The sequence below is a fragment of the Crinia signifera genome, chromosome 1 (assembly GCF_055691185.1).
Source record: "Crinia signifera chromosome 1, ASM5569118v1, whole genome shotgun sequence".
Classification (NCBI taxonomy): Eukaryota; Metazoa; Chordata; class Amphibia; order Anura; family Myobatrachidae; genus Crinia; species Crinia signifera.
The window spans coordinates 477,004,693-477,026,646 of NC_139217.1; the positions used below are offsets into that span (position 1 = coordinate 477,004,693).

At 47.3% G+C, this 21,954-nt stretch overlaps 1 protein-coding gene across 2 annotated transcripts in view; it reads right to left on the bottom strand.

Moving 5' to 3' along the window:
* The window catches only part of LOC146032625 (B-cell differentiation antigen CD72-like), a 50,845-nt gene that overhangs the window by 12,217 nt on the left and 16,674 nt on the right, over positions 1 to 21,954 (bottom strand). For both annotated transcript variants that reach the window (XM_083158503.1, XM_083158505.1), the window contains exon 5: positions 20,894 to 21,039. In XM_083158503.1, the coding sequence (XP_083014629.1) occupies positions 20,894 to 21,039 (146 nt within the window). The remainder of the gene's footprint in view (positions 1 to 20,893; positions 21,040 to 21,954) is intronic.

Consider the following 21,954-nt stretch of genomic DNA (forward strand, 5'->3'; position numbering starts at 1 on the left):
TGTAGTATCACTCTGTAACTGGGGGCAGATGTACTATGCTGGGTGATAACACAGCGCCATCACTGTAGTATCACTCTGTAACTGGGGGCAGATGTACTAAGCCGGGTGGTAACACAGCACCATCACTGTAGTGTCTCTGTAACTGGGGGCAGATGTACTAAGCTGGGTGATAACACAGCACTGTCACTGTAGCGTCACTGTAACTGGGGGCAGATGTACTAAGCCGGGTGATAACACAGCACCGTCACTGTAGTGTCTCTGTAATGGGGGGGCAGATGTACTAAGCCGGGTGATAACACAGCACCGTCACTGTAGTGTCTCTGTAAATGGGGGGCAGATGTACTAAGCCGGGTGATAACACAGCACAGTCACTGTAGTGTCACTCTGTAACTGGGGGCAGATGTACTAAGTCGGGTGATAACACAGCACCATCACTGTAGTGTCACTCTGTAACTGGGGGCAGATGTACTAAGCCGGGTGATAACACAGCACCGTCCCTGTAGTGTCACTTTGTAACTGGGGGCAGATGTACTAAGCCGGGTGATAACACAGCACCATCAATGTAGTCTCTCTCTGTAACTGGGGGGCAGATGTACTAAGCCAGATAATAACAAAGCACCGTCACTGTAGTGTCTCTGTAACTGGGTGCAGATGTACTAAGCCGGGTGAAAACACAGCACTATCACTGTAGTGTCTCTGTAACTGGGGGCAGATGTACTAAGCCGGGTGATAACACAGCACCGTCACTGTAGTGTCACTCTGTAACTGGGGGCAGATGTACTAAGCCGGGTGATAACACAGCACAGTCACTGTAGTGTCACTCTGTAACTGGGGGCAGATGTACTAAGCCGGGTGATAACACAGCACCGTCACTGTAGTCTCTCTTTGTAACTGGGGGGAAGATGTACTAAGCCGGGTGATAACACAGCACCGTCACTGTAGTGTCACTCTGTAACTGGGGGCAGATGTACTAAGCCGGGTGATAACACAGCACCATCACTGTAGTGTCTCTGTAACTGGGGGCAGATGTACTAAGCTGGGTGAAAACACAGCACCATCACTGTAGTATCACTCTGTAACTGGGGGCAGATGTACTATGCTGGGTGATAACACAGCGCCATCACTGTAGTATCACTCTGTAACTGGGGGCAGATGTACTAAGCCGGGTGGTAACACAGCACCATCACTGTAGTGTCTCTGTAACTGGGGGCAGATGTACTAAGCTGGGTGATAACACAGCACTATCACTGTAGTATCACTCTGTAACTGGGGGCAGATGTACTAAGTTGGGTGGTAACACAGCACTGTCACTGTAGTATCACTCTGTAACTGGGGGCAGATGTACTAAGCCGGGTGGTAACACAGCACTGTCACTGTAGTATCACTCTGTAACTGGGGGCAGATGTACTAAGCCATGTGGTAACACAGCACTATCACTGTAGTATCACTTTGTAACTGGGGGCAGATGTACTAAGCCGGGTGATAACACAGCACCATCACTGTAGTCTCTCTCTGTAACTGGGGGGCAGATGTACTAAGCCAGATATTAACACAGCACCGTCACTGTAGTGTCTCTGTAACTGGGTGCAGATGTACTAAGCCGGGTGAAAACACAGCACTGTCACTGTAGTGTCTCTGTAACTGGTGGCAGATGTACTAAGCCAGGTGATAACACAGCACTGTCACTGTAGCGTCTATGTAACTGGGGGCAGATGTACTAAGCCAGGTAATAACACAGCACCGTCACTGTAGTGTCTCTGTAACTGGGGGCAGATGTAATATGCCGGGTGATAACACAGCACCGTCACTGTAGTGTCACTCTGTAACTGGGGGCAGATGTACTAAGCCGGGTGATAACACAGCATCCTCACTATAGTCTCTCTCTGTAACTGGGGGCAGATGTACTAAGCCGGGTGATAACACAGCACTGTCACTGTAGCGTCACTGTAACTGGGGGCAGATGTACTAAGCCGGGTGATAACACAGCACCGTCACTGTAGTGTCTCTGTAATGGGGGGGCAGATGTACTAAGCCGGGTGATAACACAGCACCATCACTGTAGTGTCTCTGTAAATGGGGGGCAGATGTACTAAGCCGGGTGATAACACAGCACAGTCACTGTAGTGTCACTCTGTAACTGGGGGCAGATGTACTAAGTCGGGTGATAACACAGCACCATCACTGTAGTGTCACTCTGTAACTGGGGGCAGATGTACTAAGCCGGGTGATAACACAGCACCGTCCCTGTAGTGTCACTTTGTAACTGGGGGCAGATGTACTAAGCCGGGTGATAACACAGCACCATCACTGTAGTCTCTCTCTGTAACTGGGGGGCAGATGTACTAAGCCAGATAATAACAAAGCACCGTCACTGTAGTGTCTCTGTAACTGGGTGCAGATGTACTAAGCCGGGTGAAAACACAGCACTATCACTGTAGTGTATCTGTAACTGGGGGCAGATGTACTAAGCCGGGTGATAACACAGCACCGTCACTGTAGTGTCACTCTGTAACTGGGGGCAGATGTACTAAGCCGGGTGATAACACAGCACAGTCACTGTAGTGTCACTCTGTAACTGGGGGCAGATGTACTAAGCCGGGTGATAACACAGCACCGTCACTGTAGTCTCTCTTTGTAACTGGGGGGAAGATGTACTAAGCCAGGTGATAACACAGCACCGTCACTGTAGTGTCACTCTGTAACTGGGGGCAGATGTACTAAGCCGGGTGATAACACAGCACCATCACTGTAGTGTCTCTGTAACTGGGGGCAGATGTACTAAGCTGGGTGATAACACAGCACCATCACTGTAGTATCACTCTGTAACTGGGGGCAGATGTACTAAGCTGGGTGTTAACACAGTGCCATCACTGTAGTATCACTCTGTAACTGGGGGCAGATGTACTAAGCCGGGTGGTAACACAGCACCATCACTGTAGTGTCTCTGTAACTGGTGGCAGATGTACTAAGCTGGGTGATAACACAGCACTATCACTGTAGTATCACTCTGTAACTGGGGGCAGATGTACTAAGTTGGGTGGTAACACAGCACTATCACTGTAGTATCACTTTGTAACTTGGGGCAGATGTACTAAGCTGGGTGATAACACAGCACCATCACTGTAGTCTCTCTCTGTAACTGGGGGGCAGATGTACTAAGCCAGATATTAACACAGCACCGTCACTGTAGTGTCTCTGTAACTGTGTGCAGATGTACTAAGCCGGGTGAAAACACAGCACTGTCACTGTAGTGTCTCTGTAACTGGGGGCAGATGTACTAAGCCGGATGATAACACAGCACCGTCACTGCAGTGTCACTCTGTAACTGGGGGCAGATGTACTAAGCCGGTGATAACACAGCACTGTCACTGTAGTGTCTCTGTAACTGGGGGCAGATGTACTAATCCGGGTGATAACACAGCACTGTCACTGTAGTGTCACTCTGTAACTGGGGGAATATATACTAATCCGGGAGATAACACAGCACTGTCCCTGTAGTGTCACTTTGTAACTGGGGGCAGATGTACTAAGCCGGGTGATAACACAGCACCGTCAATGTAGTCTCTCTCTGTAACTGGGGGGAAGATGTACTAAGCAGGGTGATAACACAGCACCATCACTGTAGTGTCTCTGTAACTGGGGGCAGATGTACTAAGCCGGCTGATAACACAGCACCGCCACTGTAGTGTAACTCTGTAACTGGGGGCAGATGTACTAAGACGGGTGATAACACAGCACTGCCACTGTAGTGTCACTCTGTAACTGGGGGCAGATGTACTAAGCCGGGCGATAACACAGCACCATCACTGTAGTGTCTCTGTAACTGGGGCAGATGTACTAAGCTGGGTGATAACACAGCACTGTCACTGTAGTATCACTCTGTAACTGGGGGCAGATGTACTAAGCTGGGTGATAACACAGCGCCATCACTGTAGTATCACTCTGTAACTGGGGGCAGATGTACTAAGCCGGGTGGTAACACAGCACCATCACTGTAGTGTCTCTGTAACTGGGGGCAGATGTACTAAGCTGGGTGATAACACAGCACTATCACTGTAGTATCACTCTGTAACTGGGGGCAGATGTACTAAGCCGGGTAGTAACACAGCACTGTCAGTGTAGTATCACTCTGTAACTGGGGGCAGATGTACTAAGCCAGGTGGTAACACAGCACTATAACTGTAGTATCACTCTGTAACTGGGGGCAGATGTACTAAGCCGGGTGATAACACAGCACCATCACTGTAGTCTCTCTCTGTAACTGGGGGGAAGATGTACTAAGCTGGGTGATAACACAGCACCGCCACTGTAGTGTCTCTGTAACTGGGGGCAGATGTACTAAGCCGGCTGAAAACACAGCACCATCACTGTAGTGTCACTCTGTAACTGTCGGCAGATGTACTAAGCCGGGTGGTAACACAGCACCGTCCCTGTAGTGTCACTTTGTAACTGGGGGCAGATGTACTAAGCCGGGTGATAACACAGCACTGTCACTGTAGTCTCTCTCTGTAACTGGGGGGCAGATGTACTAAGCCCGATATTAACACAGCACCGTCACTGTAGTGTCTCTGTAACTTAGTGCAGATGTACTAAGCCGGGTAAAAACACAGCACTGTCACTGTAGTGTCTCTGTAACTGGGGGCAGATGTACTAAGCCGGGTGATAACACAGCACCGTCACTGTAGTGTCACTCTGTAACTGGGCGCAGATGTACTAAGCCGGGTGATAACACAGCACTGTCACTGTAGTGTCTCTGTAACTGGGGGCAGATGTACTAATCCGGGTGATAACACAGCACTGTCACTGTAGTGTCACTCTGTAACTGGGGGAATATGTACTAATCCGAGAGATAACACAGCACTGTCCCTGTAGTGTCACTTTGTAACTGGGGGCAGATGTACTAAGCCGGGTGATAACACAGCACCGTCAATGTAGTCTCTCACTGTAACTGGGGGGAAGATGTACTAAGCAGGGTGATAACACAGCACCATCACTGTAGTGTCTCTGTAACTGGGGGCAGATGTACTAAGCCGGGTGATAACACAGCGCCGCCACTGTAGTGTCACTCTGAAACTGGGGGCAGATGTACTAAGCCGGGTGATAACACAGCACCGCCACTGTAGTGTCACTCTGTAACTGGGGGCAGATGTACTAAGCCGGGTGATAACACAGCACCATCACTGTAGTGTCTCTGTAACTGGGGGCAGATGTACTAAGCTGGGTGATAACACAGCACTGTCCCTGTAGTATCACTCTGTAACTGGGGGCAGATATACTAAGCCGGGTGGTAACACAGTACTATCACTGTAGTATCACACTGTAACTGGGGGCAGATGTACTAAGGCGGGTGATAACACAGCACCGTCACTTTAGTCTCTCTCTGTAACTGGTGGCAGACGTACTAAGCCGGGTGATAATACAGCACCGTCATTGTAGTGTCTCTGGCAGATACAGAGAATTACAGTACACCCTGCCTAAACAGGAGAAGTTGTACTGTGCATCAGCCCATACTTACAGACTAAGGATGCAGATACAGAGAATTACACCCTGCATAAACAGGAGAAGTGGTACTGTGCATCTGTCCACACCTACAGACTATTGAGGCAGATACCGAGAATTACAGTACACCCTGCCTGAACAGGAGAAGTGGTACTGTGCATCTGTCCACAGCTACAGACTAAGGAGGTAGATATAGAGAATTACAGTACAACCTGCCTAAACAGGAGAAGTGGTGCTGTGCATCTGTCCATACCTACAGACTAAGGAGGCAGATACCGAGAATTACACCCTGCATAAACAGGAGATGTGGTACTGTGTTTCTGTCCATACCTACAGACTAAGGAATCAGATACAGAGAATTACACCCTGCATAAACAGGAGAAGTGGTACAGTGCATCTGTCCACAGCTACAGACTAAGGAGGCAGATACAGAGAATTACAGTACACCCTGCATAAACAGGAGAAGTGGTACTGTGCATCTGTCCACACCTACAGACTAAGGAGGCAGATACAGAGAATTACAGAACACCCTGCCTAAACAGGAGAAGTGGTGATGTGCATCTGTTCACACCTACAGACTAAGAAAGCAGATACCGAGAATTACATCCTGCCTAAACAGGAGAAGTTGTACTGTGCATCTGTCCATACCTACAGACTAAGGAGGCAGATACAGAGAATTACAGTACACCCTGAATAAACAGGAGAAGTGGTACTGTGCATCTGTCCACACCTATAGACTGAGGCAGATACAGAGAATTACAGTACACCCTGCCTAAACAGGAGAAGTGGTGCTGTGCATCTGTCCACACCTACAGACTAAGGAGGCAGATACCGAGAATTACACCCTGCCTAAACAGGAGAAGTGGTACTGTGCATCTGTCCTTACCTACAGACTAAGGAGGCAGATACAGAAAATTACAGTACACCCTGCATAAACAGGAGAAGTGGTACTGTGCATCTATCCACACCTACAGACTAAGGAGGCAGATACAGGGAATTACAGTACACCCTGCCTAAAAAGGAGAAGTGGTACTGTGCATCAGCCCATACTTACAGACTAAGGATGCAGATACAGAGAATTACACCCTGCATAAAAGGGAGAAGTGGTACTATGCATCTGTCCACACCTACAGATTGAGGTAGATACAGAGAATTACAGTACACCCTGCCTAAACAGGAGAAGTGGTACTATGCATCTGTCCACACCTACAGACTAAGGAGGCAGACACAGAGAATTACAGTACATCCTGCCTAAACAGGAGAAGTGCTACTGTGCATCTGTCCACACCTACAGACTAAGCAGACAGATACAGAGAATTACACCCTGCATAAACAGGAGAAGTGGTACAATGCATCTGTCCACACCTACAGACTAAGGAGGCAGATACAGAGAATTACAGTACACCCTGCCTAAACAGGAGTAGTGGTACTCTGCATCTGTCCATACCTACAGACTAAGGAGGCAGATACAGAGAATTACAGTACACCCTGCCTAAACAGGAGAAGTGGTACTGTGCATCTGTCCACACTTACAGACTAAGCAGGCAGATACCGAGAATTACACCCTGCATAAACAGGAGAAATGGTACTGTGTATCTGTCCATACCTACAGACTAAGGAGGCAGATACAGGGAATTACAGTACACCCTGCCTAAACAGGAGAAGTGGTACTGTGCATCTGTCCACACCTTCAGACTAAGCAGGCAGATACAGAGAATTACACCCTGCCTAAACAGGAGAAGTGGTACTGTGTATCTGTCTATACCTACAGACTAAGGAGGCAGATACAGAGAATTACAGTGCACCCTGCCTAAACAGGAGAAGTGGTACTGTGCATCTGTCCATATCTACAGACTAAGGAGGCAGATACAGAGAATTACAGTACACCCTGCCGAAACAGGAGAAGTGGTACTGTGCATCTGTCCACAGCTACAGACTAAGGAGTTAGATATAGAGAATTACAGTACAACCTGCCTAAACAGGAGAAGTGGTACTGTGCATATGTCCATACCTACAGACTAAGTAGGCAAATACAGAGAATTACAGTACACCCTGCCGAAACAGGAGAAGTGGTACTGTGCATCTGTCCACACCTACAGACTAAGCAGGCAGATACCCAGAATTACACCCTGCATAAACAGGAGATGTGGTACTGTGTTTCTGTCCATACCTACAGACTAAGGAGGCAGATATAGAGAATTACAGTACACCCTGCCTAAACAGGAGAAGTGGTACTGTGCATCTGTCCACACCTACAGACTAAGCAGGCAGATACCCAGAATTACACCCTGCATAAACAGGAGATGTGGTACTGTGTTTCTGTCCATACCTACAGACTAAGGAGGCAAATAAAGAGAATTACAGTACACCCTGCCTAAACAGGAGAAGTGGTACTGTGCATCTGTCCACACCTACAGACTAAGGAGGCAGATACAGAGAATTACGGTACACCCTGCCTAAACAGGAGTAGTGGTACTCTGCATCTGTCCATACCTACAGACTAAGGAAGAAGATACAGAGAATTACACCCTGCATAAACAGGAGAAGTGGTACTGTGTATCTGTCCATACCTACAGACTAAGGAGGCAAATACAGAGAATTACAGTACACCCTGCCTAAACAGGAGAAGTGGTACTGTGCATCTGTCCACAGCTACAGACTAAGGAGGTAGATATAGAGAATTACAGTACAACCTGCCTAAACAGGAGAAGTGGTACTGTGCATATGTCCATACCTACAGACTAAGTAGGCAAATACAGAGAATTACAGTACACCCTGCCGAAACAGGAGAAGTGGTACTGTGCATCTGTCCACACCTACAGACTAAGCAGGCAGATACCCAGAATTACACCCTGCATAAACAGGAGATGTGGTACTGTGTTTCTGTCCATACCTACAGACTAAGGAGGCAAATACAGAGAATTACAGTACACCCTGCCTAAACAGGAGAAGTGGTACTGTGCATCTGTCCACACCTACAGACTAAGGAGGCAGATACAGAGAATTACAGTACACCCTGCCTAAACAGGAGTAGTGGTACTCTGCATCTGTCCATACCTACAGACTAAGGAAGCAGATACAGAGAATTACACCCTGCATAAACAGGAGAAGTGGTACTGTGCATCTGTCCACACCTACAGACTAAGGAGGCAGATACAGAGAATTACAGTACACCCTGCCTAAACAGGAGTAGTGGTACTCTGCATCTATCCATACCTACAGACTAAGGAAGCAGATACAGAGAATTACACCCTGCATAAACAGGAGAAGTGGTACTGTGCATCTGTCCACACCTTCAGACTAAGGAGGCAGATACAGAGAATTACAGTACACCCTGCCTAAACAGGAGAAGTGGTTCTGTGCATCTGTCCACAGCTACAGACTAAAGAGGCAGATATAGAGAATTACAGTACACCCTGCCTAAACAGGAGAAGTGGTACTGTGCATCTGTCTACAGCTACAGACTAAAGAGGCAGATATAGAGAATTACAGTACACCCGGCATAAACAGGAGAAGTGGTACTGTGCATCTGTCCACACCTACAGACTAAGGAGGCAGATATAGAGAATTACACCCTGCATAAACAGGAGAAGTGGTACTGTGTATCTGTCCATACCTACAGACTAAGGAGGCAAATACAGAGAATTACAGTACACCCTGCCTAAACAGGAGAAGTGGTAGTGTGCATCTGTCCACACCTACAGACTAAGGAGGCAGATACAGAGAATTACAGTATACCCTGCCTAAACAGGAGAAATGGTACTGTGCATCAGCTCATACTTACAGACTAAGGATGCAGATACAGAGAATTACACCCTGCATAAACAGGAGAAGTGGTACTGGGCATCTGTCCACACCTACAGACTAAGGAGGCAGATACAGAGAATTACAGTACACCCTGCCTAAACAGGAGAAGTGGTACTGTGCATCTGTCCACAGCTACAGACTAAGTAGGCAGATATAGAGAATTACACGACACCCTGCCTAAACAGGAGAAGTGGTACTGTGCATCTGTCCATACCTACAGACTAAGGAGGCAGATACAGAGAATTACACCCTGCATAAACAGGAGAAGTGGTACTGTGCATCTGTCCACACCTACAGACTAAGGAGGCAGATACAGAGAATTACAGTACACCCTGCCTAAACAGGAGAAGTGGTTCTGTGCATCTGTCCACAGCTACAGACTAAGCAGGCAGATACAGAGAATTACACCCTGCATAAACAGGAGAAGTGGTATTGTGCATCGGTCCACACCTACAGACTAAGGAGGCAGATACAGAGAATTACAGTACACCCTGCCTAAACAGGAGAAGTGGTACTGTGCATCTGTCCACAGCTACAGACTAAGGAGGTAGATATAGAGAATTACAGTACAACCTGCCTAAACAGGAGAAGTGGTACTGTGCATATGTCCATACCTACAGACTAAGTAGGCAAATACAGAGAATTACAGTACACCCTGCCGAAACAGGAGAAGTGGTACTCTGTATCTGTCCATACCTACAGACTAAGGAGGCAGATATAGAGAATTACAGTACACCCTGCCTAAACAGGAGAAGTGGTACTGTGCATCTGTCCACACCTACAGACTAAGCAGGCAGATACCCAGAATTACACCCTGCATAAACAGGAGATGTGGTACTGTGTTTCTGTCCACACCTACAGACTAAGGATGCAGATGCAGAGAATAACAGTACACCCTGCCTAAACAGGAGAAGTGGTACTGTGCATCTGTCCACACCTACAGACTAAGGAGGCAGATACAGAGAATTACAGTACACCCTGCCTAAACAGGAGTAGTGGTACTCTGCATCTGTCCATACCTACAGACTAAGGAAGCAGATACAGAGAATTACACCCTGCATAAACAGGAGAAGTGGTACTGTGTATCTGTCCATACCTACAGACTAAGGAGGCAGATACAGAGAATTACAGTACACCCTGCATAAACAGGAGTAGTGGTACTCTGCATCTGTCCATACCTACAGACTAAGGAAGCAGATACAGAGAATTACACCCTGCATAAACAGGAGAAGTGGTACTGTGTATCTGTCCATACCTACAGACTAAGGATGCAGATGCAGAGAATTACACCCGGCATAAACAGGAGAAGTGGTACTGTGCATCTGTCCACACCTACAGACTAAGGAGGCAGATACAGAGAATTACACCATGCATAAACAGTAGAAGTGGTACTGTGCATCTGTCCACACCTACAGACTAAGGAGGCAGATACAGAGAATTACAGTACACCCTGCCTAAACAGGAGAAGTGGTACTGTGCATCTGTCCACACCTACAGACTAAGGAGGCAGATACAGAGAATTACAGTACACCCTGCCTAAACAGGAGTAGTGGTACTCTGCATCTGTCCATACCTACAGACTAAGAAAGCAGATGCAGAGAATTACACCCGGCATAAACAGGAGAAGTGGTACTGTGCATCTGTCCACACCTACAGACTAAGGAGGCAGATACAGAGAATTACACCATGCATAAACAGGAGAAGTGGTACTGTGCATCTGTCTATATCTACAGACTAAGGAGGCAGATACAGAGAATTACAGTACACCCTGCCTAAACAGGAGAAGTGGTACTGTGCATTTGTCCACACCTACAGACTAAGAAGGCAGATACAGAGAATTACAGTGCACCCTGCCTAAACAGGAGAATTGGTACTGTGCATATGTCCATACCTACAGACTAAGTAGGCAAATACAGAGAATTACAGTACACCCTGCCGAAACAGGAGAAGTGGTACTCTTCTGTTTCGGCAGGGTGTACTGTAATTCTCTGTATTTGCCTACTTAGTCTGTAGGTATGGACATATGCACAGTACCACTTCTCCTGTTTAGGCAGGTTGTACTGTAATTCTCTATATCTACCTCCTTAGTCTGTAGCTGTGGACAGATGCACAGTACCACTTCTCCTGTTTAGGCAGGGTGTACTGTAATTCTCTGTATTTGCCTCCTTAGTCTGTAGGTATGGACAGATACACAGTACCACTTCTCCTGTTTATGCAGGGTGTAATTCTCTGTATCTTCTTCCTTAGTCTGTAGGTATGGACAGATGCAGAGTACCACTACTCCTGTTTAGGCAGGGTGTACCGTAATTCTCTGTATCTGCCTCCTTAGTCTGTAGGTGTGGACAGATGCACAGTACCACTTCTCCTGTTTAGGCAGGGTGTACTGTAATTCTCTTTATTTGCCTCCTTAGTCTGTAGGTATGGACAGAAACACAGTACCACATCTCCTGTTTATGCAGGGTGTAATTCTCGGTATCTGCCTCCTTACTCTGTAGGTGTGGACAGATGCACAGTACCACTTCTCCTGTTTAGGCAGGGTGTAATTCTCTGTATCTGCCTCCTTAGTCTGTAGGTGTGGACAGATGTACAGTACCACTCCTCCTGTTTAAGCAGGGTGTAATTCTCTGTATCTGCCTCCTTAGTCTGTAAGTATGGGCTGATGCACAGTACCTCTTCTCCTGTTCATGCAGGGTGTACTGTAATTCTCTGTATCTGCCTTCTTAGTCTGTAGGTGTGGACAGATGCACAGTACCAATTCTCCTGTTTAGGCAGGGTGCACTGTAATTCTCTGTATCTGCCTTCTTAGTCTGTAGGTGTGGACAGATGCACAGTACCACTTCTCCTGTTTAGGCAGGGTGCACTGTAATTCTCTGTATCTGCCTCCTTAGTCTGTAGGTATAGACAGATACACAGTACCACTTCTCCTGTTTAGGCAGGGTGTACTGTAATTCTCTGTATTTGCCTCCTTAGTCTGTAGGTATGGACAGATACACAGTACCACTTCTCCTGTTTATGCAGGGTGTAATTATCTGTATCTGCCTGCTTAGTCTGAAGGTGTGGACAGATGCACAGTACCACTTCTCCTGTTTAGGCAGGGTGTACTGTAATTCTCTGTATCTGCCTCCTTAGTCTGTAGCTGTGGACAGATGCACAGTACCACTTCTCCTGTTTATGCAGGGTGTAATTCTCTGTATCTGCCTCCTTAGTCTGTAGGTATGGACAGATGCACAGTACCACTTATCCTGTTTAGGCAGGGTGTACTGTAATTCTCTATATCTGCCTCCTTAGTCTGTAGGTGTGGACAGATGCACAGTACCACTTCTCCTGTTTAGGCAGGGTGTACTGTAATTCTCTGTATTTGCCTCCTTATTCTGTAGGTATGGACAGATACACAGTACCACTTCTCCTGTTTATGCAGGGTGTAATTCTCTGTATCTGCCTCCTTAGTCTGTAGGTGTGGACAGATGCACAGTACCACTTCTCCTGTTTATGCAGGGTGTAATTCTCTGTATCTGCATCCTTAGTCTGTAAGTATGGGCTGATGCACAGTACCACTTCTCCTGTTTAGGCAGGGTGTACTGTAATTCTCTGTATCTGCCTCATTAGTCTGTAGATATGGACAGATGCACAGTACCACTTCTCCTGTTTAGGCAGGGTGTACTGTAATTCCCTGTATCTGCCTCCTTAGTCTGTAGGTATGGACAGATGCACAGTACCACTTCTCCTGTTTATGCAGGGTGTAATTCTCAGTATCTGCCTGCTTAGTCTGTAAGTGTGGACTGATGCATAGTACCACTTCTCCTGTTTAGGCAGGGTGTACTGTAATTCTCTGTATCTGCCTCCTTAGTCTGTAGGTGTGGACAGATGCACAGTACCACTTCTCCTGTTTAGGCAGGGTGTAATTCTCTATATCTGCCTCCTTAGTCTGTAGCTGTGGACAGATGCACAGAACCACTTCTCCTGTTTAGGCAGGGTGTACTGTAATTCTCTGTATCTGCCTCCTTAGTCTGTAGGTGTGGACAGATGCACAGTACCACTTCTCCTGTTTATGCATGGTGTAATTCTCTGTATCTGCCTCCTTAGTCTGTAGGTGTGGACAGATGCACAGTACCACTTCTCCTGTTTATGCCGGGTGTAATTCTCTGCATCTGCATCCTTAGTCTGTAGGTATGGACAGATACACAGTACCACTTCTCCTGTTTATGCAGGGTGTAATTCTCTGTATCTGCTTCCTTAGTCTGTAGGTATGGACAGATGCAGAGTACCACTACTCCTGTTTATGCAGGGTGTACTGTAATTCTCTGTATCTGCCTCCTTAGTCTGTAGGTATGGACAGATACACAGTACCACTTCTCCTGTTTATGCAGGGTGTAATTCTCTGTATCTGCTTCCTTAGTCTGTAGGTATGGACAGATGCAGAGTACCACTACTCCTGTTTAGGCAGGGTGTACTGTAATTCTCTGTATCTGCCTCCTTAGTCTGTAGGTGTGGACAGATGCACAGTACCACTTCTCCTGTTTAGGCAGGGTGTACTGTTATTCTCTGCATCTGCATCCTTAGTCTGTAGGTGTGGACAGAAACACAGTACCACATCTCCTGTTTATGCAGGGTGTAATTCTGGGTATCTGCCTGCTTAGTCTGTAGGTGTGGACAGATGCACAGTACCACTTCTCCTGTTTAGGCAGGGTGTACTGTAATTCTCTATATCTGCCTCCTTAGTCTGTAGGTATGGACAGATACAGAGTACCACTTCTCCTGTTTCGGCAGGGTGTACTGTAATTCTCTGTATTTGCCTACTTAGTCTGTAGGTATGGACATATGCACAGTACCACTTCTCCTGTTTAGGCAGGTTGTACTGTAATTCTCTATATCTACCTCCTTAGTCTGTAGCTGTGGACAGATGCACAGTACCACTTCTCCTGTTTAGGCAGGGTGTACTGTAATTCTCTGTATCTGCCTCCTTAGTCTGTAGGTGTGGACCGATGCACAATACCACTTCTCCTGTTTATGCAGGGTGTAATTCTCTGTATCTGCCTCCTTAGTCTGTAGCTGTGGACAGATGCACAGTACCACTTCTCCTGTTTAGGCAGGGTGTACTGTAATTCTCTGTATCTGCCTCCTTAGTCTGTAGGTGTGGACAGATGCACAGTACCACTTCTCCTGTTTATGCAGGGTGTAATTCTCTGTATCTGCCTCCTTAGTCTGTAGGTATGGATAGATGCACAGTACCACTTCTCCTGTTTAGGCAGGGTGTACTGTAATTCTCTATATCTGCCTACTTAGTCTGTAGCTGTGGACAGATGCACAGTACCACTTCTCCTGTTTAGGCAGGGTGTACTGTAATTCTCTGTATCTGCCTCCTTAGTCTGTAGGTGTGGACAGATGCCCAGTACCACTTCTCCTGTTTATGCAGGGTGTAATTCTCTGTATCTGCATCCTTAGTCTGTAAGTATGAGCTGATGCACAGTACCATTTCTCCTGTTTAGGCAGGGTGTACTGTAATTCTCTGTATCTGCCTCCTTAGTCTGTAGGTGTGGACAGATGCACACTACCACTTCTCCTGTTTAGGCAGGGTGTACTGTAATTCTCTGTATTTGCCTCCTTAGTCTGTAGGTATGGACAGATACACAGTACCACTTCTCCTGTTTATGCAGGGTGTAATTCTCTATATCTGCCTCCTTAGTCTGTAGGTGTGGACAGATGCACAGTACCACTTCTCCTGTTTATGCAGGGTGTACTGTAATTCTCTATATCTGCCTCTTTAGTCTGTAGCTGTGGACAGATGCACAGTACCACTTCTCCTGTTTAGGCAGGGTGTAATTCTCTGTATCTGCCTCCTTAGTCTGTAGGTATGGACAGATGCACAGTACCACTTCTCCTGTTTAGGCAGGGTGTAATTCTCGGTATCTGCTTTCTTAGTCTGTAGGTGTGGACAGATGCACATCACCACTTCTCCTGTTTAGGCAGGGTGTTCTGTAATTCTCTGTATCTGCCTCCTTAGTCTGTAGGTGTGGACAGATGCACAGTACCACTTCTCCTGTTTATGCAGGGTGTACTGTAATTCTCTGTATCTGCCTCCTTAGTCTGTAGCTGTGGACAGATGCACAGTACCACTTCTCCTGTTTAGGCAGGGTGTAATTCTCTGTATCTGCCTCCTTAGTCTGTAGGTATGGACAGATGCACAGTACCACTTCTCCTGTTTAGGCAGGGTGTAATTCTCGGTATCTGCTTTCTTAGTCTGTAGGTGTGGACAGATGCACAGTACCACTTCTCCTGTTTAGGCAGGGTGTTCTGTAATTCTCTGTATCTGCCTCCTTAGGGGCGCATTTATCAATATAGTGCGATGCCGGCGCAGTGGCATCGCCGGACATCGCATTGCGGTGTTCAAGTATACCGCCGGGATGTATCATTAAAAGGGCGCAGGGACAGGGCTCCGATAGGAGCCTGTCCCTGCGAAGCCCTAACCCGGAAGCCGGGGGGTCTGCGCATGCGCGGTTATGCGCTGACCCCCGCCGACCCCTGTGACCGCACTGCTCCGTTCGTAGTGCGATCACGTAGCCATAGGCTACAATGGGCTATCGCCATATCAGAATGGCGATAGCCCAGGGATGCGAAGCCGGGCTGCCCGATGTTAATACATCGGGCAGCTTCGCATCCCCCATAGAAACCTATGGGGGATGCGGCCGGCGGCGGTGCAGGGGGGATCGCAGCAGGGATCGGAGATCCCTGCTGCGGTCCCCCTTTGATACATTTAGGAGATACTTAATATTTGCGGCTAAATCCCGAAAACGGGTGTTTTCGGGGATTTAGCCGCAAATATGGTTTAATAAATGGGCTTGTTAGTCTGTAGGTGTGGACAGATGCACAGTACCACTTCTCCTGTTTATGCAGGGTGTACTGTAATTCTCTGTATCTGCCTCCTTAGTCTGTAGCTGTGGACAGATGCACTGTACCACTTCTCCTGTTTATGCAGGGTGTAATTCTCTGTATCTGATTCCTTAGTCTGTAGGTATGGACAGAAACACAGTACCACATCTCCTGTTTATGCAGGGTGTAATTCTCGGTATCTGCCTCCTTAGTCTGTAGGTATGGACAGATGCACAGCACCACTTCTCCTGTTTAGGCAGGTTGTACTGTAATTCTCTATATCTACCTCCTTAGTCTGTAGCTGTGGACAGATGCACAGTACCACTTCTCCTGTTCAGGCAGGGTGTACTGTAATTCTCGGTATCTGCCTCAATAGTCTGTAGCTGTGGACAGATGCACAGTACCACTTCTCCTGTTCAGGCAGGGTGTACTGTAATTCTCGGTATCTGCCTCAATAGTCTGTAGGTGTGGACAGATGCACAGTACCACTTATCCTGTTTATGCAGGGTGTAATTCTCTGTATCTGCATCCTTAGTCTGTAAGTATGGGCTGATGCACAGTACAACTTCTCCTGTTTAAGCAGGGTGTACTGTAATTCTCTGTATCTGCCAGAGACACTACAATGACGGTGCTGTATTATCACCCGGCTTAGTACATCTGCCACCAGTTAAGAGAAGAGAAGTGGGCTTTGACAACAGGAGGGAAGAGGGCCCTACTCGGAGGAGCTTACAATCTAGTAGGAAGGGGAGACAGACAGATTACAAGAGGTGCAAGCGAGGGGGTGGTGGTTAGATAGCAGGATGTAAACAGGCAAGGGGTCGGAGAACCAGCTGGTTTATGCAGTGGAAGGGTACGCTTTGATGAATAGGTGAGTTTTCAGTGCCCGTTTGAAGCTTTGCAAGGCCGGGGAGAGTCTAATGGAGCGAGGGAGTGCGTTCCACTGAAGGGGTGCAGCACGGGCAAAGTCCTGTACTCTAGCATGGGAAGCAGTGATCAGGGTGGAGGAGAGACGACAGTCGTCAGCTGACCGTAGAGGGCGGGAGGGTGTATGAATGAAGAGGAGGTTAGAGATATATGGAGCAATGGAATTAGAGATGGCCCTGTATGTGAGTGTGAGGTGTTTGAATAGGATTCTGTAGGGGAATGGAAGCCAGTGCAGATTTTGTTGAAGGGGAGTAGCAGAGTTAGAGCGGCGGGAGAGGAAGATAAGCCTGGCTGCAGCATTGAGGACAGATTGGAGAGGAGCTAGTTGGGATTGAGCGAGGCCAGTGAGAAGAGCATTACAGTAGTCAAGCCGTGAGATGACTAATGAGTGGATGATCAGCTTAGTTGCACTCTGTGAGAGAAAGGGCCTGATGCGAGCAATGTTGCGTAACTGGAACCGGCAAGAATGGGCCAGGGCTTGGATGTGGGGTGCAAAGGAGAGGGAGGAGTCGAGAGTGACACCCAGGCAGCGGAGTTGGGGAACGGGGGAGATGATGGTGTTGTTAACAGTGATAGAGATATTAGTAGGGGGCATAGCTCTGGGTGGGGGAAAGATAATGAGTTCGGTTTTGTCCATATTCAGCTTCAGAAATCGCTCAGACATCAAGGAGGAGATAGCGAAGAGGCAGCTGGAAACCTGAGAGAGAATAGTGGGGGACAGATCAGGAGAGGAGAGGTAGATTTGGGTGTCATCTGCATAGAGGTGATAGGCAGGTATACTGTAATTCTCTGTATCTGCCTCCTTAGTCTGTAGGTGTGGACAGATGCACAGTACCACTTCTCCTGTTTAGGCAGGGTGTACTGTAATTCTCTGTATCTGCCTCAGTCTATAGGTGTGGACAGATGCACAGTACCACTTCTCCTGTTTATGCAGGGTGTACTGTAATTCTCTGTATCTGCCTCCTTAGTGAACAGGAGAAGACTAAGGAGGCAGATACAGAGAATTACACCCTGCATAAACAGGAGAAGTGGTACTGTGCATCTGTCCATACCTACAGTCTAAAGAGGCAGATACAGATAATTACACCCTGCATAAACAGGAGAAGTGGTACTGTGCATCTGTCCATACCTACAGACTAAGGAGGCAGATACAGAGAATTACACCCTGCATAAACAGGAGAAGTGGTACTGTGCATCTGTCCATACCTACAGTCTAAGGAATCAGATACAGAGAATTACACCCTGCATAAACAGGAGAAGTGGTACTGTGCATCTGTCCATACCTACAGACTAAGGAATCAGATACAGAGAATTACACCCTGCATAAACAGGAGAAGTGGTACTGTGCATCTGTCCACAGCTACAGACTAAGGAGGCAGATACAGAGAATTACAGTACACCCTGCATAAACAGGAGAAGTGGTACTGTGCATCTGTCCATACCTACAGACTAAGGAGGCAGATACTGAGAATTACAGTACACCCTGCCTAAACAGGAGAAGTGGTACTGTGCATCTGTCCACACCTACAGACTAAGGAGGCAGATACAGAGAATTACAGTACACCCTGCCTAAACAGGAGAAGTGGTACTGTGCATCTGTCCACACCTACAGACTAAGGAGGCAGATACAGGGAATTACAGTACACCCTGCCTAAACAGGAGAAGTGGTACTGTGCATCTGTCCACACCTACAGACTAAGGAGGCAGATACAGAGAATTACAGTACACCCTGCCTAAACAGGAGAAGTGGTACTGTGCATCTGTCCACACCTACAGACTAAGGAGGCAGATACAGGGAATTACAGTACACCCTGCCTAAACAGGAGAAGTGGTACTGTGCATCTGTCCACACCTACAGACTAAGGAGGCAGATACAAAGAATTACAGTACACCTGCCTATCACCTCTATGCAGATGACACCCAAATCTACCTCTCCTCTCTTGATCTGTCCCCCACTGTTTTCTCTCAAGTTTCCAACTGCCTCGCTGCCATCTCCTCCTGGATGTCTGAGCGATTTCTGAAGCTGAATATGGACAAAACCGAACTTATTATCTTTCCCCCACCCAGAGCTATGCCCCCTACTAATATCTCTATCACTGTTAACAACACCATCATCTCCCCTGTTCCCCAACTCCGCTGCCTGGGTGTCACTCTTGACTCCTCCCTCTCCTTTGCACCCCACATCCAAACGCTGGCCCATTCTTGCCGGTTCCAGTTACGCAACATTGCTCGCATCAGGCCCTTTCTCTCACAGAGTGCAACTAAGCTGATCATCCACTCATTGGTCATCTCACGGCTTGACTACTGTAATGCTCTTCTCACCGGCCTCGCTTAATCCCAACTAGCTCCTCTCCAATCTGTCCTCAATGCTGCAGCCAGGCTTATCTTCCTCTCCCGCCGCTCTAATTCTGCCACTCCCCTTCAACAAAATCTGCACTGGCTCCCATTCCCCTACAGAATCCTCTTCAAACACCTCACACTCACATACAGGGCCATCTCTAATTCCATTGCTCCATATATCTCTAACCTCATCTCCATTCATACACCCTCCCGCCCTCTACGGTCAGCTGACGACTGTCGTCTCTCCTCCACCCTGATCACTACTTCCCATGCTAGAGTACAGGACTTTGCCTGTGCTGCACCCCTTCAGTGGAACGCACTCCCTCGCTCCATTAGACTCTCCCTGACCTTGCAAAGCTTCAAACGGGCACTGAAAACTCACCTATTCATCAAAGCGTACCCTTCCACTGCATAAACCAGCTGGTTCTCCGACCCCTTGCCTGTTTACATCCTGCTATCTAACCACCACCCCCTCGCTTGCACCTCTTGTAATCTGTCTGTCTCCCCTTCCTACTAGATTGTAAGCTCCTCCGAGTAGGGCCCTCTTCCCTCCTGTTGTCAAAGCCCACTTCTCTTCACATGTCACTCACAGCTCTCCTTTACTCCAACACTCAGTGACCATCTTCATACTCATCTCCATCATTGGCCTCAAGCCTCTAGTTGTATGTTGATTGAGTCCTCACTACTTATATCCAAGCTGTAATGTGTATTGATCTGTGGCGCTCTTTATTTGTACTGTAATTTTGTTATTTATTCAATGTTATGCCAAGTTTTGTTTCCCTGTATTGTTCCTTTGTACAGCGCTGCGAAACACTTGTGGCGCCTTATAAATAAAATTATAATAATAATAATAATAAACAGGAGAAGTGGTACTGTGCATCAGCCCATACTTACAGACTAAGGAGGCAGATACAGAGAATTACACCATGCATAAACAGGAGAAGTGGTACTGTGCATCTGTCCTTACCTACAGACTAAGGAGGCAGATACAGAGAATTACAGTACACCCTGCATAAACAGGAGAAGTGGTACTGTGCATCTGTCCACACCTACAGACTAAGGAATCAGATACAGAGAATTACACCCTGCATAAACAGGAGAAGTGGTACTGTGCATCTGTCCACAGCTACAGACTAAGGAGGCAGATACAGAGAATTACAGTACACCCTGTCTAAACAGGAGAAGTGGTACTGTGCATCTGTCCACAGCTACAGACTAAGGAGGCAGATACGGAGAATTACAACATGCATAAATTACGCTACAGTACGAAAAAAGTGAAAGAATACATTCTAAAAAATGTCACGTCAACATCTTACATGCATCGACCATTTCCATGTCAGTTTGCTTGTGTCGACCGTTTGTTGCGCTATTGTCTAGACACTGCTGACACTGCTGATATAATCACCTACAGACCCAGGTCAGAGTTACCACACAGCACAATATTCTAAGACTGTACCTGGAGTTTTGGGTCATTCTGCTTCACGGACATCATGTTGGCGTTCTGCGATTTGCACTGTTTCACGCTGTCATCCCAATTTTCTGTATTTTCGGAAACCCATAAACATTTTTTACCAAATAAAATCCAATCTGAAGGGCACAGATCTGAAGAAGTGAAAAAGGCAGAAACTTTGTTACACAGATGGATTTACCGATGCCAAAAGCGACAAAGAAAAAAGGAGACTCGCACAGACTATAGATCATGATGTTTATACATACAGTAAATAAGACCAGTATATCGACAAACTGATAGACTCAAAGCTTCTTTGTACGTTGGTGGTGCTCTTGCCAGAACAGAAGATGTTGACTCTGTCAGGGAGTCTCCTGCAGAATGCAGGAGGGGAGGTAACTATGATGTAACAGTGTAATAAGGGCTAGGTGACATGGGGGAGATTGCTAGACTAATGACGAAGAGAGGGAGATTGCTGCTATGTCAGGGAGTCTCCTGCAGAATGCAGGAGGGGAGGTAACTATGATGTAACAGTGTAATGTGGGCTACGTGACATGATGGAGATTGTTAGACTAATGAGGGAGAGAGGGAGATTGCTGCTATGTCAGGGAGTCTCCTGCAGAATGCAGGAGGGGAGGTAACTATGATGTAACAGTGTAATGTGGGCTAGGTGACATGAGGGAGATTGCTAGACTAATGAGGGAGAGAGGGAGATTGCTGCTATGTCAGGGAGTCTCCTGCAGAATGCAGGAGGGGAGGTAACTATGATGTAACAGTGTAATGTGGGCTACGTGACATGAGGGAGATTGTTAGACTAATGAGGGAGAGAGGGAGATTGCTGCTATGTCAGGGAGTCTCCTGCAGAATGCAGGAGGGGAGGTAACTATGATGTAACAGTGTAATGTGGGCTAGGTGACATGAGGGAGACTGTTAGACTAATGAGGGAGAGAGGGAGATTGCTGCTATGTCAGGGAGTCTCCTGCAGAATGCAGGAGGGGAGGTAACTATGATGTAACAGTGTAATGTGGACTAGGTGACATGAGGGAGATTGCTAGACTAATGAGGGAGAG